This window comes from Aquarana catesbeiana, linkage group LG03 (genome assembly GCF_042186555.1).
Source record: "Aquarana catesbeiana isolate 2022-GZ linkage group LG03, ASM4218655v1, whole genome shotgun sequence".
Lineage (NCBI taxonomy): Eukaryota > Metazoa > Chordata > Amphibia > Anura > Ranidae > Aquarana > Aquarana catesbeiana.
The window spans coordinates 681,336,854-681,359,801 of record NC_133326.1 but is presented as its reverse complement, the minus strand read 5'-3'; the positions used below and the strand labels follow the sequence as shown (position 1 = coordinate 681,359,801).

General features: G+C 40.8%; 1 protein-coding gene across 1 annotated transcript in view; it reads right to left on the bottom strand.

The window, feature by feature from the left end:
• Positions 1-6,071: 6,071 nt before the first annotated feature.
• The window catches only part of LOC141134111 (extracellular calcium-sensing receptor-like), a 33,402-nt gene continuing 16,525 nt past the window's right edge, over positions 6,072-22,948 (bottom strand). The window contains exons 3-6 of the mRNA XM_073623695.1: positions 16,251-17,081; positions 11,876-12,103; positions 7,491-7,608; positions 6,072-6,982 (exon numbers count right to left, since the gene is read on the bottom strand). Of these exons, the coding sequence (XP_073479796.1) occupies positions 6,072-6,982; positions 7,491-7,608; positions 11,876-12,103; positions 16,251-17,081 (2,088 nt within the window). The remainder of the gene's footprint in view (positions 6,983-7,490; positions 7,609-11,875; positions 12,104-16,250; positions 17,082-22,948) is intronic.

The window sequence follows — 22,948 nt, the reverse complement described above, 5'->3', positions numbered from 1 at the left end:
CACAGTAATCAGTACATTTTTATAGCGTTGATCGCTGTATAAATGTCAATAGTCCCAAAGATGTGTCAAAAGTGTCCGATCTGTCCGTTGAAATGTCGCAATACCGCTAAAAATCACAGATCACTGCCATTACTAGTAAAACATTTAAAAAAATGCCATAAATCTTTCCCATAGTTTGTAGATGGTATAAATGTTGCGCAAACCAATCAATATACGCTTATTGCAATTTTTTTTATCAAAAATATGTAGAAGAATATTTATTGGCCTAAACTGATGAAGAAATTTGTTTTTTAAAAACATTTTTGGGGATATTTATTATAGCAAAATGTAAAAAATATAGTTTTTTTTTTCAAAATTGTCACTCTTTTTTTGTTTATAGTGGAAAAAATAAAAACCACAGGGGTGATCAAATAGCACCAAAAGAAAGCTCTATTTGTGGGAAAGAAAGGACACAAATTTTGTTTGGGTACAGCATTGCACGACTGCGCAATAGTCAGCTAAAGCGACGCAGTGCCAAATTGTAAAAAGTGCTCTGGTCAGGAAGGGGGTAAAACCAACAGCTGTTGGCACAATAAACGCTTTGGTCAGGACCATGTAAAGTACAACATAGTGTACAGAGTGCAGGGGTCAGAAATAAGTCATGTACAACACAAAATAAGCATAGTCCAAAACATCCAGGTCAGAAAGTGCTCAGGGGTAATCCTCCATGCTGTGCACTTACAGTAGTAGGTGAATCCCATATGATTCGGTCTACACATTTTTATGACACAGCCAGTTTTGGTTATATGGTGACACAAAGGCAGCAGATGTGGATAGGAATGACTCACAGGTGGGTGCTGGAAGCCGTGGTGCCGTCCCAGATGCCGCTGTCCCCCACAAAACTCAAGCCGGCATCGCCTCATCTTGAGGAAGGGCCACTCCAAAACGCATTATCATAGCAACAGCTCCACCTACATCCCTACTTCACTTGTGTTCCAGTGCTGTGTGGTTTCTGACCAGCGGCGGCTCTCCCAGTTTACCTTACATCACTTCCGGCCACCTTCAGCGATGAGCCGACGACTGCTTGAGCTTTGCGGGGGACAGTGGCATCTGTCGCGGGTGCCCGGGGATAGTTAGAGTGCTTAAAAAACAAAAGCCCTGGTAATAGATCACCTGGGAAGCCAAGGGGTTACTCTAGTGACAAAGGGTCATAATAGGGTTTACTGAAAAAGTACAAAATGTATTGATTTTAAATTAAAGACAAAAAATATCCAATACTAAAAACAGAATAATTTGCAGCATTACAGGATTATTCAAATCGATAGAAGCACCATAGGGGAAGGTGCATTACAAAACCAACAAACAAAAACACAGGACACAACACACAATGAACTGTTGGCCAAATCTCAGTATACACATAGGATGTGTATAATTGCGATAAATATTGCTTATAAATTACATAAGTGGTGCAAGACCATTAAGTTGCAAAATGACATCCAATGTGTATAAACCCTTTTGCTTCCCAGGTGATCTATTACCAGGACTTTTGTTTTTATACATGTGATTGGTTATGGTGACAACACCCGACTAGGTGAGTGGTCTATGGGCATATAGTATCGCTGATAATAATTTTTTAGGACCCATTGCTTTTTGTTTTAGTAAGAGTGCTTACATACTCAGCACACTGGGTCTGGAAAATATTTTGCTGACTTGTTTTGGTGAAATAATGTTTTGATTTCAAGATGATTGGTGTCTCTCCTGTTTAACCACTTGACAACTGGGCACTTAAACCCCCTTCCTAACCAGACCAATTTTCAGCTTTTGGTGCTCTCACATTTTGAATGACAATTACTCAGTCATGCAACACTGTATCTATATGAAATTTTTGTCCTTTTTTTCACACAAATGGAGCTTTCTTTTGGTGGTATTTAATCACCACTGGGTTCTTTATTTTTTGCGCCGTAAAAGAAAAAAGACCGAAAAATCTGTAAAAAAATACATTTTTCTTCATTTCTGTTATAATATTTTGCAAATTAGTAATTTTTCTTCATATATTTTGGCCAAAATTTATACCGCTACATATCTTTGGTAAAATTAACCCAAATCGGTGGATATTATTTGGTCTTTGTGAAAGTTATAGAGTCCAAAAGCTATGGTGCGAATATCTGAAAATTGATCACACCTGAAGTACTGACGGCCTATCTAATTTCTTGAGACCCTAACTTTCCAGAAAAGTACAAATACCCCCCAAATGACCCCTTTTTGGAAAGAAGACATTCCAAGGTATTTAGAAAGATGCATGGTGAGTTTTTTGAAGTTGTCATTTTTTCCCACAATTCTTTGCAAAATCAAGGTTTTTTTTTACTTTTTTTTTTCCCCACAAAATTGTCATATTAGCAGGTTATTTCTCACACACAGCATATGCATACCACAAATTACACCCCAAAACACATTCTGCTATTACTCCCGAGTATGGCGATACCACATGTGTGAGACTTTTACACAGCGTGGCCACATACAGAGGCCCAACATGCAGGGGAGCACCTTCAGGCGTTCTGGAGTACCCAGGCCAATTCTGACATTTCTCTCCTACATGTAAAAATCATAATTTATTAGCTAGAAAATTACATAGAATCCCAAAACATTATATATGTTTTTTTAGCAAAGACCCTAGAGAATACAATGGCGGTCGTTGCAACTTTTTATCTCGCACGGTATTTGCGCAGCAATTTTTTTAACGCGTTTTTTTTGGAAAAAAAAATGTTTTGTGCTTTACAAAAACCAAAACAGTAAAGTTAGCCTAATGTTTTTGCATAATGTGAAAGATGAAGTTACGCCGAGTAAATAGATACCCAACATGTCACCTTTCAAAATTGCACGCGCTTGTGGAATGGCGCCAAACTTTGCTACTCAAAAATCCCCATAGGCGACGCTTTAAAATTTTTTACTGGTTACATGTTTTGAGTTACAGAGGAGGTCTAGGGCCAAAATTATTGCTCTCGCTCTACCGATCGCAGCGATACCTCACATGTGTGGTTTGAACACCGTTTTCATATGTGGGCGGGACTTACGTATGCGTTCGCTTCTGCATGCGAGCACACAGGGACAGGGGCGCTTTAAAAAATTTTTTTTTTTTTTATTGTTCATTTTACTTTATTTATTTTAGTTTGATGCTTTTTTCCAAAAAAAAAAATTTTGGACCACTTTTATTCCTATTACAAGGAATATAAACATCCTTGTAATAGGAATATGGCATGACAGGTCCTTTTTACAGTGAGATATGGGGTCAATAAGACCCCACATCTCACCTCTAGGCTGGGAAGCCTGAAAAAAAAAAAAAAAAAAATGATCCTGGCTTCGATCGTAGCGGTGAGTCGGTAGAAGCGCGGGAGGGGGGGACATCCCCTCTCGCCTCCCGTAAGAACGATCAAGCAGTGGAACAGCTGCTATGATCATTCTCATGGTGTAGGGATTCGCCGGCTGAAAAAGCTGATATCTGAATGATGCCTGTAGCTGCAACCATCATTCAGATATCCCCGCACAAAATCAAGGACGTTGTATGACGGCCGGTGGGCGGGAAGTGGTTAAAACGCTTTTTTTTTTTTTTTAACACAAAGTTGTCCATTTATACAATATTTCTACCACATAACATGTACATACCAAAAATGACACCCCAAAATAGATTCTCCTGCTCCTCCTGAGTACGGTGATACCACATGTGTGAGACTTCCACAGCCTGGCCACATACAGAGGCTGAGTACAGCTGAGCATGGCTCAGCATGGCAGGGTACGGCGGGGTATTGCGGAGTATGGCGGGGTATTGCAGAGTATGGCGGGGTATGGCGGAGTATGGCGGAGTATGGCGGAGTATGGCGGGGTATGGCGGGGTATGGCGGAGTATGGCGGAGTATGGCGGGGCATGGCAGAGTATGGCGGGGGCATGGCAGAGTATGGCGGGGGCATGGCAGAGTATGGCGGGGGCATTGCAGAGTATGGTGGGGGCAGGGCAGAGTATGGCGGGGGCATTGCAGAGTATTGTGGGGGCATTGCAGAGTATTGCACAGCATTGCAGAGTATTGTGGGGGCATTGCAGAGTATTGCACAGCATTGCAGAGTATTGTGGGGGCATTGCAGAGTTTTGTGGGGGCATTGCAGAGTATTGCACAGCATCGCAGAGTATTGTGGGGGTATTGCAGAGTATTGCACAGCATTGCAGAGTATTGCACAGCATTGCAGAGTATTGTGGGGGCATTGCAGAGTATTGCACAGCATTGCAGAGTATTGTGGGGGTATTGCAGAGTATTGCACAGCATTGCAGAGTATTGCACAGCATTGCAGAGTATTGTGGGGGCATTGCAGAGTATTGCACAGCATTGCAGAGTATTGTGGGGGTATTGCAGAGTATTGCACAGCATTGCATAGTAGTAGGGATGGCTGAGCATGGATGGATGGATGGCTGGATGTCTCTGTGCAGCGCTGTGAGCACTACACATACAGCCCACAGCGCTGCAGCCATCCATCCATCTCCCTCTCCTCCACAGTGTACCGATCGGTACACAGGAGGGGAGGAGAGGAACCGGCGTCATCAGATGACGCCGGTCTGTTTACATGTGATCGCGCCGTCATTTGACGGCGCGATCACATGGTAAACGGCCGCGATTAGCGGCCATTTACCGGGATCCGTGATGCACCGGGTCCTCTGGACCCGGTGGTCACGGATGTGTTCGGGTGCGCGCCCCAGGGGGCGCGCGAGAGGGAAATTCTGGGAGGATGTCATAGTACGTCCTCCCAGAGTTATCCAACCGCCCTACAGCCGTCATTCGGCTATGGGCCGGTTGGTAAGTGGTTAAGATGCCATTTTTATTATGTAGATCACTGACATCAGCTGGTCAGCTCAGGCTTAGATAAGGGTGATAGTCCTGGTTCACTGCTGTGAGTGCTGGCTGGGGAGGGAGCCCATCCCGGCTCCAGACATCAGAGTGTGGAAGTATGAATATCCCTTAAGTCACACATCGAAGCAAACCCACTCGTGATGGAATGTGGCAACCTCAGCCTTGGCTCCCGCCAGGTCACGCTCCCAACACATTTCGCTCCGCCCTTCGGAGCTTAATCATGGGGTTGTCACATGTGCATTACCACAGCACAAAAATGTGAATGAGCCCCAAAGGAAACAAAAGAGACCCACAAGCAAATAGTGTACAGTGGAGAAGCTTTGTTGAAGGTTTATGCTTCATATTGAAATAGAAAGAAATACTATTTTTGAAGAGTACTTTGGCTTACTTATGTAAGGCTTTTTTGTGTTCCTTTTAGCCCAATTTTATTGACATTATATGCTGTGCATTGCATACCTATATTTTATATCTCCTACTCTGTCCACTTTTAGATGATCCCTAAAAACCCTTTTCTTCAGAGAAACCAGTCGCGACTCCAATAATGAGTAAACACCGGTCAAGGTGTTTGTGCTGAACGCCTTGATCAACATCCAAATCAGAGGTGCCCACCCAGCTGACCTCCAAGATCAGCAGGTACAAAATAAATGTTGATGGCCACACACGCCGAATGGATATCAAAACTTTATTGTTGCATATCAAATATAAAGAGATAAAATCATGACAGCACTGCGAGCATAAGGAGATAAATGTCAATGCGTTTCATGTAAACAACTGCACTTACTCATAACACCAATCTTACCTCCAGCTTACAATAACATCTATCCCACCTCCACCTAACAACTGTATTTTGCCTATCTCCATTAGTTTACCCCCCACAAGTATTACCTTATTATTACCTTTTGTATCGCTTGACCCTCCCTTTTAGATTGTAAGCTCCAACAAGCAAGGCGCTGATACCTCATGATAAAATTGTATTGTAACTGTACTGTCTGACCTTGCATTGTAAAGTGCTCCACAAACTGTTGCCACTTAAAAAAACCTGAATAATAATAATTATAATAATATTATATATGACAAAATATCAATAATCAGCCTATAAATCTTATACAACCTAAGTCAAAGCTAAAGCAAATATTAAAACTTTGAGCTCAATTTATTTGTTGAAGAAATAAAGCACATTACATATACACACCTAATATGCTATCTTTTATAAATGTTGTTTCTCATTAGAAATTCTTTAGTGTTCATGTCAGGTCTAAACAAGATGATAAAACATTTTGGGAAAAACATGCAGGTGATGAGAGCCCAACTGGAGGCCAAGATGGCGAAGATCTCCATGGCCACCGTATATTTGCCCTGTGCACTGAGGGATGCTGGGATGTAGGATATCCAGACACTGAGGAAAGCTAGCATGCTGAAGGTAATAAACTGGGCCTCATTGAAGCTGTCAGGAAGTCTCCGAGCCAGGAAGGCAACAATAAAACTAATGGAGGCCAAAAGAAAGAGGTAACCCAACATGGTCCAGAAGGCAATGGGTGATCCTTCATTACATTCAAGAATAATTATTCCAGGTTTAGATTGTGTGTTGTATTCTGGGAAGGGAGGAGCAATACACAACCAGAGTACGCACAAAACAAATTGTAAGAGTGAACTCATTGCAATGACCACGTAGGACACTTTCGGGTTTGCCCACTTTCTGAAATTGCTGTCTGGCATGGTGGCTATAAAAGCAAATATCACAATCAAGGTCTTGGCCAAAATGCATGAGATGCAGAGAGCAAAAACCATTCCAAAAGCAATTTGACGCAGGAGACACCTCTCACGCTGAGGATAACCAATAAGAATTACAGGGCAGAGAAAGCACAATGAAAGGGAGACCAAAAGAAGACAGCTGATATAATAATTGTTAGCTTTAACTAAAGGGGTAGCCTTAAACTGTATAAAAAGTTTCATAATGGCAACTGAAGCCAAAGAGGAAATTATGCTAATGGCAGTTAATGTTTGTCCCAGTGGATCTTCATTTGAGAGATATTCTATAGGTTTTAGAAGGCATCTGGATTTCTGAGAATTTGGCCAATGATCCCACTGGCACTTTAGGCAGTTGATGGTGTCTGAAAGAAAATTTACAGGCAAAAACAAATGTTACTTCTGTTTTAAGTATATTCTATCATTTCACCATTAGAACAGAATTCAATTTTCTGATTTTAAAGTGTAAGTGAGTTTAAAAGTTCTGAGTGCTAATAAGTTAATAAAGAGCCTGCAATAGTCACAGAATCCCTAACACTCACTCTTCAGTTATTGTTAGAGTATTCCAAGAGCCAAGCTGGTACTAAGGGCCACGGCAGAAAAAAATTGAGTTTCCATAGTTGTCATGCTCCTAGTATCATTGGGGATAAGGTGCTTCCTGGGATTGCAGACTGAGGATCAATAAAGGTACATAAAGGGACTATACAGTATCTGATTGTTTCAGTAATTTTAATAATTTTTTCAGCACTTGAAATTGCACTAAACTTTTGGAAATTAAAAAATATTTAGGGTATTATTAATCATACCTATCATGAGAATCTCCTTAAAGGAGTCCAAGAGCTTTCCAGGCTAAAAAGATTGGTAAAGTGTTACCTGTCTGGTTGGAGATCTCTCCTGGTGGACAGGGGACACAGTCATAACAACAGACAGGTTGTCCACTTATGGCAACTTTACGAAATCCTGGAGGACAGCTCTCACTGCAGACTGAACTCTATATTAATAGAATGTGATAAAAAATAATTAGTAAATGTTGCAGTTCTTGGTATGCTTTGTGTAATAAAAACTGGTTTATTTGGCACAGTAAAGCCTTCAAAGAATAGGAGATATCTAAATTTCTCATTTCATCGCCAGTCATAAAATGAAAGCATTATTCCTTATTTCAGGCAAGTAGATCTCTCTGAGCCAAATGGCCAACAACATTCAGGAGCATTGGCAAGAAAATTCTCCCTGTATGTATACCATATTCTAACCCTAACATCTACATTTCACAGCATCAAAAAATGTAATATTTAGTCCAGTGTTGGTGACTTAGGTCACCTGTAGATTACATTTCTCTTTCATAGCGGAACTTGGTGTCCCGTTTTCTTTTGTTGTGGCTTGTCCTCTCCAAGGTTTGATGTGTTGCCCATTAAGAAATACTACTACACACCATTCTTGTAAAGGGAGATTACTTGTATGCCTTCTTGCAGACATTGTTTTATAACCTCCATTATTTGCTGATCAAACTACAGCTTGCTGGATGTGTTTAATGTGTTGTGTCTAATGAAGGCTAATGAAGAATTTGAGCAATGAGTGTGTAAATGGGGACAATATACAGGTTGGAAACAATGAAGTGTTTATGTAGTGATGGGGACAGCAGTGTCACATGGCATTACTTGTTATCTGCCAGTGACAAGGGAGTGGGACATGTGTATGGGCCAAACTATAGTGCAAACCATAGAGCATGTTGGGACTTTAAATTCAACAGAGACAGAGAAAATAAGGGCATGCTGGGGCCTGCAAATTGTTACAGACAGAAATGACAGCAGTGAACCCTGCTAATGCTTTTACTTCTATAGCTCCAATAGAGTGAACAGTGATGTGATTGGTAGATGGGGCAGATACCAGAGAAGACATGTTTAGTTATAAGTACATAGACAAAAAGATGTCAGTGGGACGTCTAGTTCTATGGAGATATTGGACAGTGGATATTGGACATTTAGTTGAACATGATCAGTTCAACTCCCTATGGGGTATGCTGACAATTTTAGTAAACCCAAGGAGAAGAAAGTAATGAGTGTGCTGACATTTTTATAGGTGAGAGTTGATAATCATCTCTATTATCTTAGTGAGGAATTCATAGCCACACTTTATGTGATGTGGACTACAATCCAAAAGACCCAACCAACCTATAGTAAGACTTGTAGGTCTTCAGCAGCTAGTAGACATATGTTGCCCAACTCTGTGACACAAATGAAAATATTCACTATCCTTGAACTCTTTGGGACTGAGACTCCCATGTGCCATGAGCATTTGGTCAGGGATTATCACTTGATCTGTGCTCTGTCCTATGTACTGGAAACGGCATCCACCAATGCCTACTGGAATTCAGTTGTTGTGCTGGTTTACTTTAAGTACGATTTGGACCAATGTAGAGGATGCAAATAATATTACTACAGGTTAAAAAAGTTATGAGGGGTGCAGAGAATATGGTTAGAATATAGTTTCCACCTTCAGTCTGTGCAAATAAATGATTCGGCATGGGTGGGGGGGTTGGGAGGCAGTGCTAAAAGTACACTGGGCATGGTTTATGTAAAATGGACATGGTTTAGTCAGTTCAGTTTAGTCAAAATAAGCATGGAGAAAAAGTTTTCATTAATATACCATAACCAAAATTCTTCTGGGGTTAATAACTGTAAGAAAAACAAAGGAGATGCCCCCTGGGACTTTATGGGCATAGGTTGGAAACCAGAAAGATGCGTAAAGAAGTATAATATAAAGTACATATTTTATTGATAAAAAACGTCTAACAATAGATGAGAATATCACATTTACTATACATGAATGGTAATCATATATGGATAATATATAACTGAATTCTGTAACACAGGGTTGATCTCACAGTAATGCCCCGTACACACGGTCGGACATTGATCGGACATTCCGACAACAAAATCCTAGGATTTTTTCCGACGGATGTTGGCTCAAACTTGTCTTGCATACACACGGTCACACAAAGTTGTCAGAAAATCCGATCATTCTGAACGTGGTGACGTAAAACACGTACGTCGGGACAATAAACGGGGCAGTAGCCAATAGCTTTCATCTCTTTATTTATTCTGAGCATGCGTGGCACTTTGTGCGTCGGATTTGTGTACACACGGCCGGAAATTCCGACAACAGATTTTGTTGTAGGAAAATTTTATAGCCTGCTCTCAAACTTTGTGTGTCGGAAAATCCGATGGAAAATGTGTGATGGAGCCTACACACGGTCGGAATTTCCGACAACAAGGTCCTATCACACATTTTCCGTCGGAAAATCCGACCGTGTGTACGGGGCATAAGAGGCCATAACCGCACAGGAAAATCCCAACATGTTTTTAAATAGACAACTTTGTGTAAAAAAAATGCGTTTTCATTTTTTTTTCCCACATTTTCCAAAAACGTCTGGAAATAAATGAACCGTTCAAAACACTCATTATGCCTCATAGATTATACGTTGGGGTGTAATTTTGTGGCCGTTTCCATTGTCCTGGTGCTCCAGGGCCTTCAAAAGTGTGATAGGTCGTCATCAAATTAGATGTGTAATTTTTGCTCCTAGAACGCCTGGAGGTGCTACTTGGATGTTGGGCCTCTCTATGTGGCAAGGCTGTGTACAAGTCCCACACATGTGGTATCGCCATACTCAGGAGGGGTAGCAGAATATATTTTAGGGTGTAATGCAAGTATGCATGTGCTGTGTGAGAGAAATAACTTGTTAATATGACAATTGTGTGTAAAAAAAAAAAAATAAAAAAAAAATACAACTTCAAAAAACTCACCATGCCTTTTACTAAATACCTCAGAATGTCTACTTTCCAAAAAGGGGCATTTAGGGGGTATTTGTACTTTCCTGGCTTGTCAATATCTCAAGAAATGAGATAGGCCATCAGTACATCAGGTGTGATCAAGTTTCATTGATTTGCACCATAGCTTGTAGACTCTATAACTTTCAAACAGACTAAATAATATCCACAAATTTTTTTATTTTTACCAAATATATGTAGCAGTATACATTTTGACCCAAATTTATGAAGAAAAATTACTAATTTGCAAAATTTTATAATAGAAACTAAAAAAAAAGTGTGTTTTTATTTCAGCATTTTTGCTCTTTTTTCATTTATATTGCAAAAAATAAAAAATAAAACACCAAAAGAAATGATAAAAATGTTGTTTGGGTACAGTGTTGCATGACTGAGTAATTGTGTGAGAGCACTGAAAGCTGAAAATTGATCTGGGCAGGAAGGGTGTATAAGTGCTCTGTATTGAAGTGGTTAAAGGGCCCCACCTGAGCTGGCAGAAGCTAACATTCAGAACTGTCCAAATATTGTGGCCTACCTGGAAGCAGAACTGGGTTGCGGGTAGTGAGTCAAACTCTTGGGCCTAAGCCTAGCCCCTCTTGTCTGAGACTCCTCAAGTGAATTAGTCTGTACAATTATTGTTAATCTTTTTGGTCACTTGGGGTGTAATCTCTCAGGTGGAGAGCTACTGTGTATGCTTTGGTACTGCAGTACACACCTAGAGGTACCTGGGTTGACTACATTGTAGCAATTATTGCACTGGTCTTTTATGTGATGATGTAGAACTACCAATTTTTCTGTGTTACTGTTCACTTTGCCAATACAAACTGTTCGTTTTCTAATAACCAGCATGTGCCATTCTTGTGTGACCACTGGGAGTTCCCAGGTGAGGTATTCTGGTGGTGCCAGTAAGTGAGGCTCCAGCTAGGGCAGAGAATGAGCAGGAGACCCAATCTTACCAGCGGTTCATGCTGAGGTAAAAATGTGTGTGTAATGTGTGTAAAAACTATATAGACAATAAGTCTTTTGGGAGATAGACCAGCTCTCATAAACTGTGTATGCATTTGCATATTTAGCTTTTTGTGACCTACGTTTAATCTGCTGCAATTAAGTTACAATTAAGGGCATGGGTTTGGACAGGGAAGCAACAGACTGGTGAATTCACCCCTCTGTCACTGTTCTCTCCTTCAATCAGCATGTTTATTGTTTGCATATGAGCACAGCAGCCCAATGTATTGGCTCTTTGTGCTGCTTCTCTTTCTTCCAGTCTGAGCTCTGCTTTACAGGGGACAGGATCTGTATTATTGTGTGTCTAAGTTCACATTTAACAGTACCCGGTGTCCAGATGAGGGTACCCTGTATACATTTTCGAAACTTGTCTTTTGATATATAAAAGAGAACAAAAGGAATGGCAATTTCTAATTATATGTTTATTCATACCTGGTGATCTTCTATTGACCACACAATGGCACTTGTGTTTATGGCAAAAATTTCTCCTGGAGGTGCTGCGGTGTCATAACTTCCAATCTTGACTTGTTGTATTTTACCTTCTGGGCTCAGCTGCCAGTTCACTATGTCATATGCGGCAGGGGGGTCACCATTTTCATCAAAGTAGAGTTCCCTTCCATTACTTCGCTTATATCTCACCTTTTTCATATAGTACAGGAGCTGTTGCATGGGAGGGTAGAAAAAAAGAATACATTTTTTAAAATTTTTTTTTAGGCCACATTAATGGTTCATATGTCTGCATACTAGTTGTGGCCATTCTGGTAAATGTAACACATAAATCTCATAGCTGAAACACATAAAGCTCCTAGCTGGACAATAACAGTGTCAGAAATTATGCAGGGGGATCTCCATGTAGGAATACCCAAGACAATACAAGAGACTACAAAAATTGGACTGGTCACCAACAATTGAGAGGATAGGCATACTGGGACGTCTTGGGTACTACAGCAACCAGAATAAGAAAGCATTCAAGCTTAAATCTCTTAATAAGGTGTATAGCTGGCCATCTCACAGGACTATCAAACATATAATAGCAGAGTCATCTCCATACTGGGGTCTACAAGACATCTTAACTGATCCTATATTTCCATCTGTAGGTGAGGCTGAAAAAAGACACAAGTCCATCTAGTCCAACCTGTGTGTGTGATTATAGGTCAGTATTACATTGTATATCCCTGTATGTTGCGGTCATTCTCCAACCGCAGAGACCAACCTACAGCCATGGCCAAAAATCTTGGCACCCCTGCATTTCTGTTAGATAATGCACCACTTCGCCTAGACAATTGTCTGCAATTACAAATGTTTAGGCATTCTCATGTTTATAAGAAACAATGGTTCCGCGCTTAGGACAAAAGAGGAAAAAAAGAGAACTGCAGCCCCCAGGACACAGAATATCACCTAGGTGACATTCAAATCAACAAAAGTTCTAAAAAAAGGGAATTGGCACTGTTCGACTATATGTGCATCTGTTTAGACCCGAAAAAACATTTTTCGGGTCTAAACAGCTTCTGATGGATGTTTAATGCTGGGGAAGCCGTTACATCATAGAAGGGAAGGACAACCACTGGGCTGAGGATCGTTACCAAGGTACATCATCGCTGGATTTTGTCTACATGCCTTTTACCCCTGCAGGGGTTGGGCAGTCCGGTGAGTGAGGGCACGAGTGGGGGTGCAGTGGAAGACGGGGAACACTTGCCACACTGAGAGTATCGCCTTTCTATTGGAGGGACACATCAAAATAATTTTTTCTGAACACTAATTTTTTGGGACATTATTTGTATTATATAAATTTTCAGCACATTTTTATCACTTTTATATATTTTTATCACTTGGTTTATGAATTGGACTTTCCACATATTCACGCTGGGGACTTTATTGTAATGGTTTAGATTGTTTTTAATAATTTTGTACCACAAATTTTTTTCATCACTAATTTGGACTGTTTGCAGATTTTTATTTTTACAGGCAGTTTTGAGTATTTTTGTCCTAGCATGTTGCACTTTATTGTATAGGATATGGTTGTAGGAGCATCTCACTTACTTTTAGCTCCCTATTTTCACTATAATTTTTTACACATACATTTGTTGCACTTAATATATATTTTTTAAACGTATTTATACACAAGCAATATCCAATGCACATATAGTTAAACAGCGCCAATTCCCTTTTTTTAGAACTTTTATTCTCATGTTTATGTCTTTTGTTTGTATGGGTATGACACAAAAAGTGGAGAAACAAAAAGCCAAATTCCACGCAAAACTCCAAAAATGAACTGAACAAAACTATTGGCTCCCTCATTTTAATATTTGGTAGTACACCCCTAGGAAAAAATAACTGAAATAAATCTCTTCCTGTAAGCATCAATGAGTTTTGTACACCAGGAATTTTGGACCACTTTTCTTTCGCCAACTGCTCCAAGTCTCTCAGATTGGAAGGGTTCGTTTTCCCATCTCTCCACAGGTGCTCCATGACAGTGGTCATCAACCCTGTCCTCAGGGCCCACTAATAGGCCAGGTTTTATGTTTTACCTTGGGGAGATGCACACTAGAATACTGCAATCACTGAGCAGCAAATGATATCACCTGTGATGTATTTCAGTTATCTTGCAAACCTGGCCTGTTATGGGCCCTGAGGACAGGGTTCATGACCACTGCTCTATGAGATTTAGATCTGGACTGACTGCTGGTCAGTTCAGTACTCTCCAGCGCTTTGCCTTAAACCATTTCTGGGTGCTTTTTGACTTTTGCTTTGGGTCATTGTCCTGCTGTAAGGCCCATGACCTCTGACTGCGACCCAACTTTCTGAAACTGGGCCCTACATTGCACCCCAGAATATTTTGGTAGTCTTCAGATTTCATAATGCCATGCACACGATCAAGACATCCAGTGCCTGAAGCAGCAAAGCATCCCCAAAACCTCAGTGAATCTCCACCATGTGTGACTGTAGGGACTGTAATCTTTTCTTTAAAGGCCTCATTGCTTTTTCTGAAAAGAGTAGAATGATGGGTTTTACCAAAAAGCTGTAATTTAGTTTCATCTGTCTATAGCACATTCTTCCAAAAGGATTTTAGCTTCCTCACGTAAGTTTATGTTTCTGTTTCAGCAGTGGGGTCCTCCTGGGTCTCCTACCATAGCATCCCTTTTCATTCAGATGGCGACTTATAGTGCGAGCCGACACAGTTGTACCCTGTGCCTGAAGGTCAGCTTGAATTTGTCTGGAAGTTGATCGAGGTTCTTTATCCACCTTTCCAACAGTCCTTCATTGCAATCTTTGATCAATGTTTCTCTTTCGTCCAAGCCCAGGGAGATTAGCTACAGTGCCATGGACTGTAAACTTATTGATAATGTTTTGCTCAGTGGACACAGGAACATTAAGATCTCTGGAGATGAACTTGTAACCAGGGGTCAAGTCCTGGGAAAAAAAGTATAGGAACTCACCCAAGATCCCCCCCCCACCTTACAAATAAAAAAAATTGTACGTATATATTATATATTGTGACAGCAGGCAGGTAAGATCGGCTGGTTGCATCCAAGATGGCAAATATGTGTGTCCCAGATTCAGGCTATATGCTGATTTGTACCACTAGGGGGAATTGCTGAGAGTCCTGCGGGGTAGAGGTAATAAGCCCAGCTGAATTCAGTTGGCTCATTAAGGCCCCTACAAAAACTCCCAGCATGCAAAGGGAGTTGCTCCATCCTGGAACCAGTTTTGTGCCTGTTTAGACTGGGGAGCGTGATCACTCTCGGTGTGGTGAGACAACGCCTGTGTGGCAAGCCTCTTTAACAGGGAGATAGGTGCTGGGGACAGCACAAGGCTGCACCTAGCTGATAGCCAGGGAAACCTGTGTGTAATAAGTGGCCAAGTTGGCAAGGATTTATTTTCATGTTTCTTTTTGTTTTGCTGTTTTTGGACCATTGTAAATAGTATAAATAAACCACACGTTTGTTTTTTCACTTTCACTGTTCTTTGCTATGCCTAATTTTTGGTGTAGTGAACCCAACCAGGGGGTCACACACACACGCTGCTGAGCTAATCCCCTCGCAATATATATATATACAGTATATATATATATGTATATAATATGTACCCCCTTTTTTTTAACAAATAAAGTGCAACATTTATTGTAAAGTGCCAGTTCACGAGGACACCTCCAAAATTCACATGCATTAAACAAATAAATAGATAGATAAAGCAGATGTAACAAAATCATGAAACCTGTATGCTATACTAACAAAATAAATCACCATAATGTGTGATAATGCAGCCTCACTGTGCCCATCATTGCAGTGTGTATGTGGGGGGTGGGGGGGGGATAGGGGGGCAGTGTGACCAATACAAACAAAAGAATTAAACATGAGAACGCCTACAAATTTGTAATATCGACAATTTTCTGGGCAAAGTGGTGCATTATCTGACAGAAATGCAGGGGTACCAAGATTTTTGGTCATGACTGTATCTTAAAACCACACACAGTCTTTAAAAGTTGGCTCCACTCAAAAGTTCCCCTCACCTCAAGAGGGGTATATTCTTTGGAGGAATATACAAAATATTCATACATTTACAGAGAGCTCACAAGTACTCTCAAACAGGACAATCTTTCGGATAGCTTCCAGATAACTGATCCAGGTTTAGTGGAACTAGTTGGAGAGTTCTCTCTCTCTGTAGATATCTTTTTTTCCCCACTTTTTTGTAAATTTAGCAACACAAAACAAAATGAAAAAAAAGTCACATAGAAACATAATATCTATCTGCAAGGTAAGCTTTAGAGAAAATTGACAACAAATGAAAAAAATAGACAGAACAATACCTGCCAAGGTTTAAAATTCCACTTATCTGCACAGTTTGCATCAGCAAATGGGCCTTTTCCCTCAGGGCATTTTTGAAGATCTTCCAAAGCTTTGGCCACCACATGGACCGCAGTGTAGAAATTATAGGGGGACCTTAGCGTAGAGAAATCCGTTAAGCTGTTTTGTATCTTGTCTAGTTTTTCAGACCCTGTGCACTCTCCTTCTGAGGTCTCCAAAGCTGATGTGAAGTTTAAGTTATGGGCAAATGTGCATTTAAAAGTGTTCTCCCAAAATATCCTAATCCAGTCTCCACCGATAGAAGTGAAAGGACTGATCTTGTTGAGAAACTCTTTAAAGTTTGGCAGTGTTCCACTAGAAAAAGTTAGTCCAATGGTACCAGTAAGAAGGTGTGTATATTTCTCAAAAGAAACAAGGTTCATTGTTGACCATGCTTCACTGGCAATTAGTATCTTCTTGGGAGCATTTTGTCTTGACCATTCACCCAAGATAATGTTCAGATCAGCTTCGTTACAGAAGGCCACCACAACTTTGGCAGTAGACTTTTTCATCACATTTACTATATGTGGAGCATTACGATCTGGTTGGTTCATTAGAATGTTTTCACTGTACGCCACACAAGCCCCAGCCTTGACTATATCTTGTCTGATCAGCTGGATTCCTTGTTGGCCATAGTCATCATTTGTAGCAATAAGTCCAACCCATGACCAACCAAAATGCAAGACCAATTGTGCAAGTCCTCGAGATTGGAATGAATCACTCGGCACTGTTCTGAAAAAGGATGGGAATTTTCTCCGATCGCTCAGTAGAGGACTGGTTGACCACTGGCTTATCTACAAGCAAAGATTACTTTAAAATGATAGTCACAGTGAGAAGAGAAATATTGTAACTTCTTTTTAAGGCTTCTTTTTAAAGCTCAATGCTAGCTGATACATAAAATGGAGACTTTGATGGGTTTCTTTTGCTTCTGTGTCATCCAGTACCAATGGCAACAGCACCCTCTTATTTCTTGTCCTGGGGTCACCAGAACAGGAAGATATAAGAAATCTCCCCAAAGAGGACACAGACATCAAACAAAATATAGCATTTCTGACTCTTATTTTCTCTATTCACTTTAAAAAAAAAAACTTATAAATATTCTGGCTCCATGGCTTTCATATAGATTGTAGCTTCCTTGGTAAATTCTTGATGTAAAACTAGCCTGCAAGTTTGAAAATTCTGGGCTCTTTTGGACTTGTCACATATCAATGACTCAGAAGTCATATATACAGTGGACTCCTGTGGTAAGTCTGGATGGATACAACAGCATAATCATTCTTTTCCTTATTGGCTGGATCTTTTTACCTATTGGCTGATTGTTCATTTTCATAGAATTGCACAATGAGCTGTCTGCCAAAAGAAAAAAGGATAATTCCAGCCAATCATAAAAGGAGGAATGTTATTATATTCAGGTAGACCTCTGAAGGTAAATATGATTTACACACAAAATTTCACAGCTGCTTCTTATGCCGCGTACACACGACCGGACTTTACGGCATACTTTGCCCGGCGGACTTTGACGGACTTTACGATGGACTCTCCGAATGAACGGACTTGCCTACACACGATCAACCAAAGTCCGATGGATTCGTACGTGATGAGGTACGACCGGACTAAAACAAGGAAGTTCATAGCCAGTAACCAATAGCTGCCCTAGCGTCGGTTTCTGTCCGTCGGACTAGCATACAGACGAGCGGACGTTTCGACCGGACTCGAGTCCATTGGATAGATTTGAAACATGTTTCAAATCTAAGTCCGTCAAACTTTTGAGAAAACAAAGTCCGCTGGAGCCCACACACGATCGAATTGTCCGATGCAATCCGGTATGCCGGACCAAGTATGCCGTAAAGTCCGATCGTGTGTAGGTGGCATAAGGGATTGCTAGAGAACTGTGACAAGAAAGAGGGTTCCATAAAGAAGGTGCAACATCCTCTATGTACATGCAATGTTTGATGGGCAAGAAAAAAAATAGCAAGAAATGCTTTAATGTACTATATAAACAATATTACAATAAAAAACTCATCTGAAAGAACTTTTTTTTGGCAGGAGTATTTACACACACTTATTAACCACTTCAGCACAGGAAGATTTTACCCCCTTCCTGACCAGAGCACTTTTTTGTGATACGGCACTGCGTCACTTTAACTGACAATTGCGCAGTCGTGTGATATTGCTCCCAAACAAAATTGACGTCCTTTTTTCCCCACAAATAGAGCTTTCTTTTGGTGGTATTTGATCACCTCTGCGGTTTTTATTTTTTGCGCTATAAACAAAAAAAGAGCGCTATATATAAAAAACAAAATTTTTTCCTCAGTTTAGGCCGATATGTATTCTTCCACATATTTCTACATATTTTTGGTAAAAAAAAAAATCGCAATAAGTGTATATTGATTGGTTTGCGCAAAAGTTATAGTGTCTACAAAATAGGGGATAGATTTATGGCATTTTTATTATTAATTTTTTTTTATTAGTAATGGCGGCGATCTGTGATTTTTATCATGACTGCGACATTATGGCGGACACATCGGACACTTTTGGATAATGGAGTGTAGAAATGGCGCTATTCCACTCTTAATTAAGTAAGTATGATGAAAAGAAATGCCTGGCAGTTTATTACACCTTTGACTTGACACCAGTCCTACACAAAAATATTAGAATACCAAAGAAAAAAAAATATTATTATATATATATAACCCAAATAAAAAAAGGAGAGTGAAGCTGTGGAGAACGGTGTTGTACCCTCTGCCTTTATTGAGTCAGGCAGCTAGGCCAAAAAGTTGTGTAGTGATTTTACTCTCCCTGAAGGATATAGTGAAATTCAGATTCCAGTACAGCTTTGGAATCATAAAAATTTGGTGCAAATGTGTTAAACCCCCTGCCTGTCACAAAAACAGGTAAATATGTGCAAATGGTACAATTGAGTATTCCTAGTGACATAAAAAGTTTGTGCGATAAACTGATGAAAAAAACTGATGCAAAAAACTGATGCAAAAACACACAGCAAGATAGATATGGCGTGTTACACCCTCTGGTAGGTGTCAAAGTGATTTCTATGCTGGAAACAAAAAAAATAAAAATAAAAACAAAAAAATGTAAACACAAAAAAAATGTAAATAAAACAATCATGAAAAGTGAACTAGGTGTGTTGCACCCTCTGGGAATAGAGGATGTCAAGAATTATGCCGCGTACACACGGTCGGACTTTTCGTCTACAAAAGTCCAACGGACGCTGACGGACTAAAGCTGGCCGGTAATCCGATCGTGTGTGGGCTTCTCCGGACTTTCAACGGACTTTTTTAGCCTCAAATCCGACGGACTTTAGATTTGAAGCATGCTTCAAATCTTTACGTCGTAAGTACGACGGACCCCGAAGTCCGCTCGTCTGTATGCTAGTCCGACGGACAAAAAAACGATGCATGCTCATAAGCAAAAACTAAACGGAAGCACTCGGTCTAGTAAAACTAGTGTTCGTATTGTAGGTAGCACATTCATCACGCTGCAAAATCTGTGATCGTTGAATGCAGCGCATTTTATTTCTTCTTTACGAAGGCTCTATAAAGAACGAAGGTGTTTTGCTGTTCATAATCAGAGTTCTCCCAAACTGATTTCTGGATTCTTTTTCTCTTTGATCTCATGAATGATATAGTATGCATTTTAAAAACAATGTTTCCATACTAATAATACTTTTTCCCCTTTTTTTTTTTTAGGTTTGTAAAGTTACCACAAAGAACCCATTATTCTGTTTTTTTTTTTTTATAGTGATTATTTTTTAGTTTTTAGATAAAGTTAACCCAAAGCACCGTTTTTGGTTACGTAAATTTTTGGATTTTCAAGACTTACCACTTGAACATTATTAACATTAGTAATGTATTTTTGGTGTGTTTTTTTTCTAACTCAATGAGATTGTTGTCCCTTGTTAATTTAACATTGTGTGTAAAATCAATGATTTCAAAGAAAAAACATAAAAAGTCTTTTGCTAAACTCAAAAAATGATCCATTTATTCATGGTCAAAATAAAATAAAGAGGAAGTCAACGCTGGAAAAAGTCGGTGTACCAGAAAATTGGGATCTTGCGGAGTCCATATAAGAGGGAGCACAATCTGGTCCAAGAATCCCAGAGATCAACAGCACCAGCAGATGATCTAGATGTCCCCAGACTGTGGTCCTACAACAGCCTGCGTCTTCTGTCAGACCAGACTGAACCCAGGTCATCATTTTCTTCTCTTCCCTGCAGCCTTTCCTCCACGCTGCCCTGCAGCCTTCCCTGTAGCCTTCTTTTGAGGCTGTGGCTCTGGTGTTTCAGTTGTGGCAGGAGGAGGAGGAGGAGGAGGAGGAGGAGGAGGGGGGGCTGCCTCATGTAGTTGGGTGTTTTGTGTTAGCGTGCCCTGCAGCCCCTTATGGATTGTTTCCCCAAATAGGCGCTCACAAATGAGGCGCTGCTCCCTATTCATCTGAAGAAGCCTGCTGGCTAAGTAGCAGCCATAGGATTCTTCCGCTTCGGGGGGGCTCCTTAAAAAACGGGTGGCCTCTTGCATGAGGCGCAGGGATGCGTCCTGTGTGACCATCCCCTTCCTGGCCCTTTTTTTGGGAAGGTGGAGGGGAGGCACTTGGGATTCGGTCAGGCTCCTACTGGGCCCAGCCACCTCACTTGGCCCAGCCACCTCACTTGGCCCAGCCACCTCACTTGGCCCAGCCACCTCACTGGGAGCAGCCACCTCACTGGGAGCAGCCACCTCCTGCCTGACACTGGGCCCAGCCTCCTCCAGGATGATGGTGAATCCGGCCTCCTCCAGGCTGTCCATGGGCCTGGTCTCCTCCTGCCTGCCACTTTCCCCACATTCCTCCTGGATGGACTCATCCTGTGTATAAAAAAAGGACAATAGTTTGAGTATATTTTTTTGGGTTCATCAATGACACACAGTTTGCTTCTCATGAATAGCAAATTCAATGTGAATACTTCTCTTTAATAAAAGAGTCTAATCAGACACCCTAATTATTTCAAGCAGGTGCCAAACATATTTAGCCACTACTGTCAATTGATATGTATACACAATTTTGAGTGCCAAATTATTTTAGACAATTATAACATCCAGTTAACATCATTAATATTAGTACAGTAAATATTTGTTCAAATAATTTACCTGACTCCAGATGGTCATATCTGGTTCATCCAGGATGGAAGACCCAGCTTGCTCCTCATCAGCCTCTGCTGGGGTGGAGGGAAGGCTGGAGGGAAGGGTTGAAAGTGATGGCCTGGCTTCATTCTGGTCATCCAGAAAACGGAGTTGATTATAGTACCACAGCCTGGGTACATAAACATCATCTGCTGATGCTCCTGATCTCCTTGATTCCTGGATCTTCTTATGCTCCCTCTTATACATGTTCCTCAAGACCCCAATTTTCTTGAGCAATGTCTCCATTGTTGCTTCCGGGATGGTCGCCTGGACAAAGGCCAGAAGTCTCTCCAGCGTTGACTTCCTCACATGCTTAGCATAATACTGAGGGTGTTTCACCTCCCACAAATTCCTCATCTCTCGATATTTGGAAATAAAAGATGTAAGGAACTCTGGATCCTTAAATAGGGGATTCATTATATCTGGAAAAGATGAAGTCACAAGACAAAAAACACTTTTATTATAGGTTTCGGCTAACCCCTCATCATCTTCTCCCTATGTAGGCCTCATCAATCTATCAAGCCATATAGGCCGCTTGCTACAAAGTCATGACCATAAAACCCATAAAAAATATATTTAAAATTACCTTCGTTTTGTAACGTCCTGGTCCACTATCACCTACGCACAGAACGTACGTACGACACGTGCGCAAGGCCCCTCTTTATACACTACGCATGTGTGAAACTCCGCCTGCGTCGCCCGCCCCTGACGTTCGAAATTAACTCATGTTCTCCGCCCCCTAATTCGACGCACAGAACGTACGTACGACACGTGCGCAAGGCCCCTCTTTATACACTACGCATGTGTGAAACTCCGCCTGCGTCGCCCGCCCCTGACGTTCGATTTTAACTCATGTTCTCCGCCCATTTTTTGTTACGGCGCGTAGTGGAGTTAAAGAATGGCGGAGACACCTGAAATGTTGACGACCTCAGGTAGTGGAGACAGCCCGGAGGCTGGAACGTCAGCGAAATCTATGAGGCCTAGATTTAAGGCCTCTAATATGAGTTTTAAAGAGATGGTGGAGATGGTGGCCATTCTTCACAAAGACGACTATGATGGCAAATATGGGCCGTACGCACGGCCAAATTTGCGCAAGGCCAAAATAATGGCGAAGGTCGTGGAGACTTTGCAGGCATCTTTTGGGGTCCAGCGCTCCAAAGATCAACTGCGAAAAAGATGGTCTGACCTGAAACTCAGGGAGCCGGATCAATACCGACGTATCCGGAAAGTTCTTAAAAAAAGTAAGTACTTGTCGTGTTTTTCTCTTGTGTTTATTACCTTGTATACTGCTCCATGTGCTTTTCCTTCCTATCCGATTTTTTGTTCATCGTTTTAAACGATCTTTTAAGAAACCTCGTTACATATCTATAGATATATATCTGTATATACATATATACATATATATATACATATACATATATATATATACATATATATATACATATACATATATATATATACATATATATATATATATACACATATAT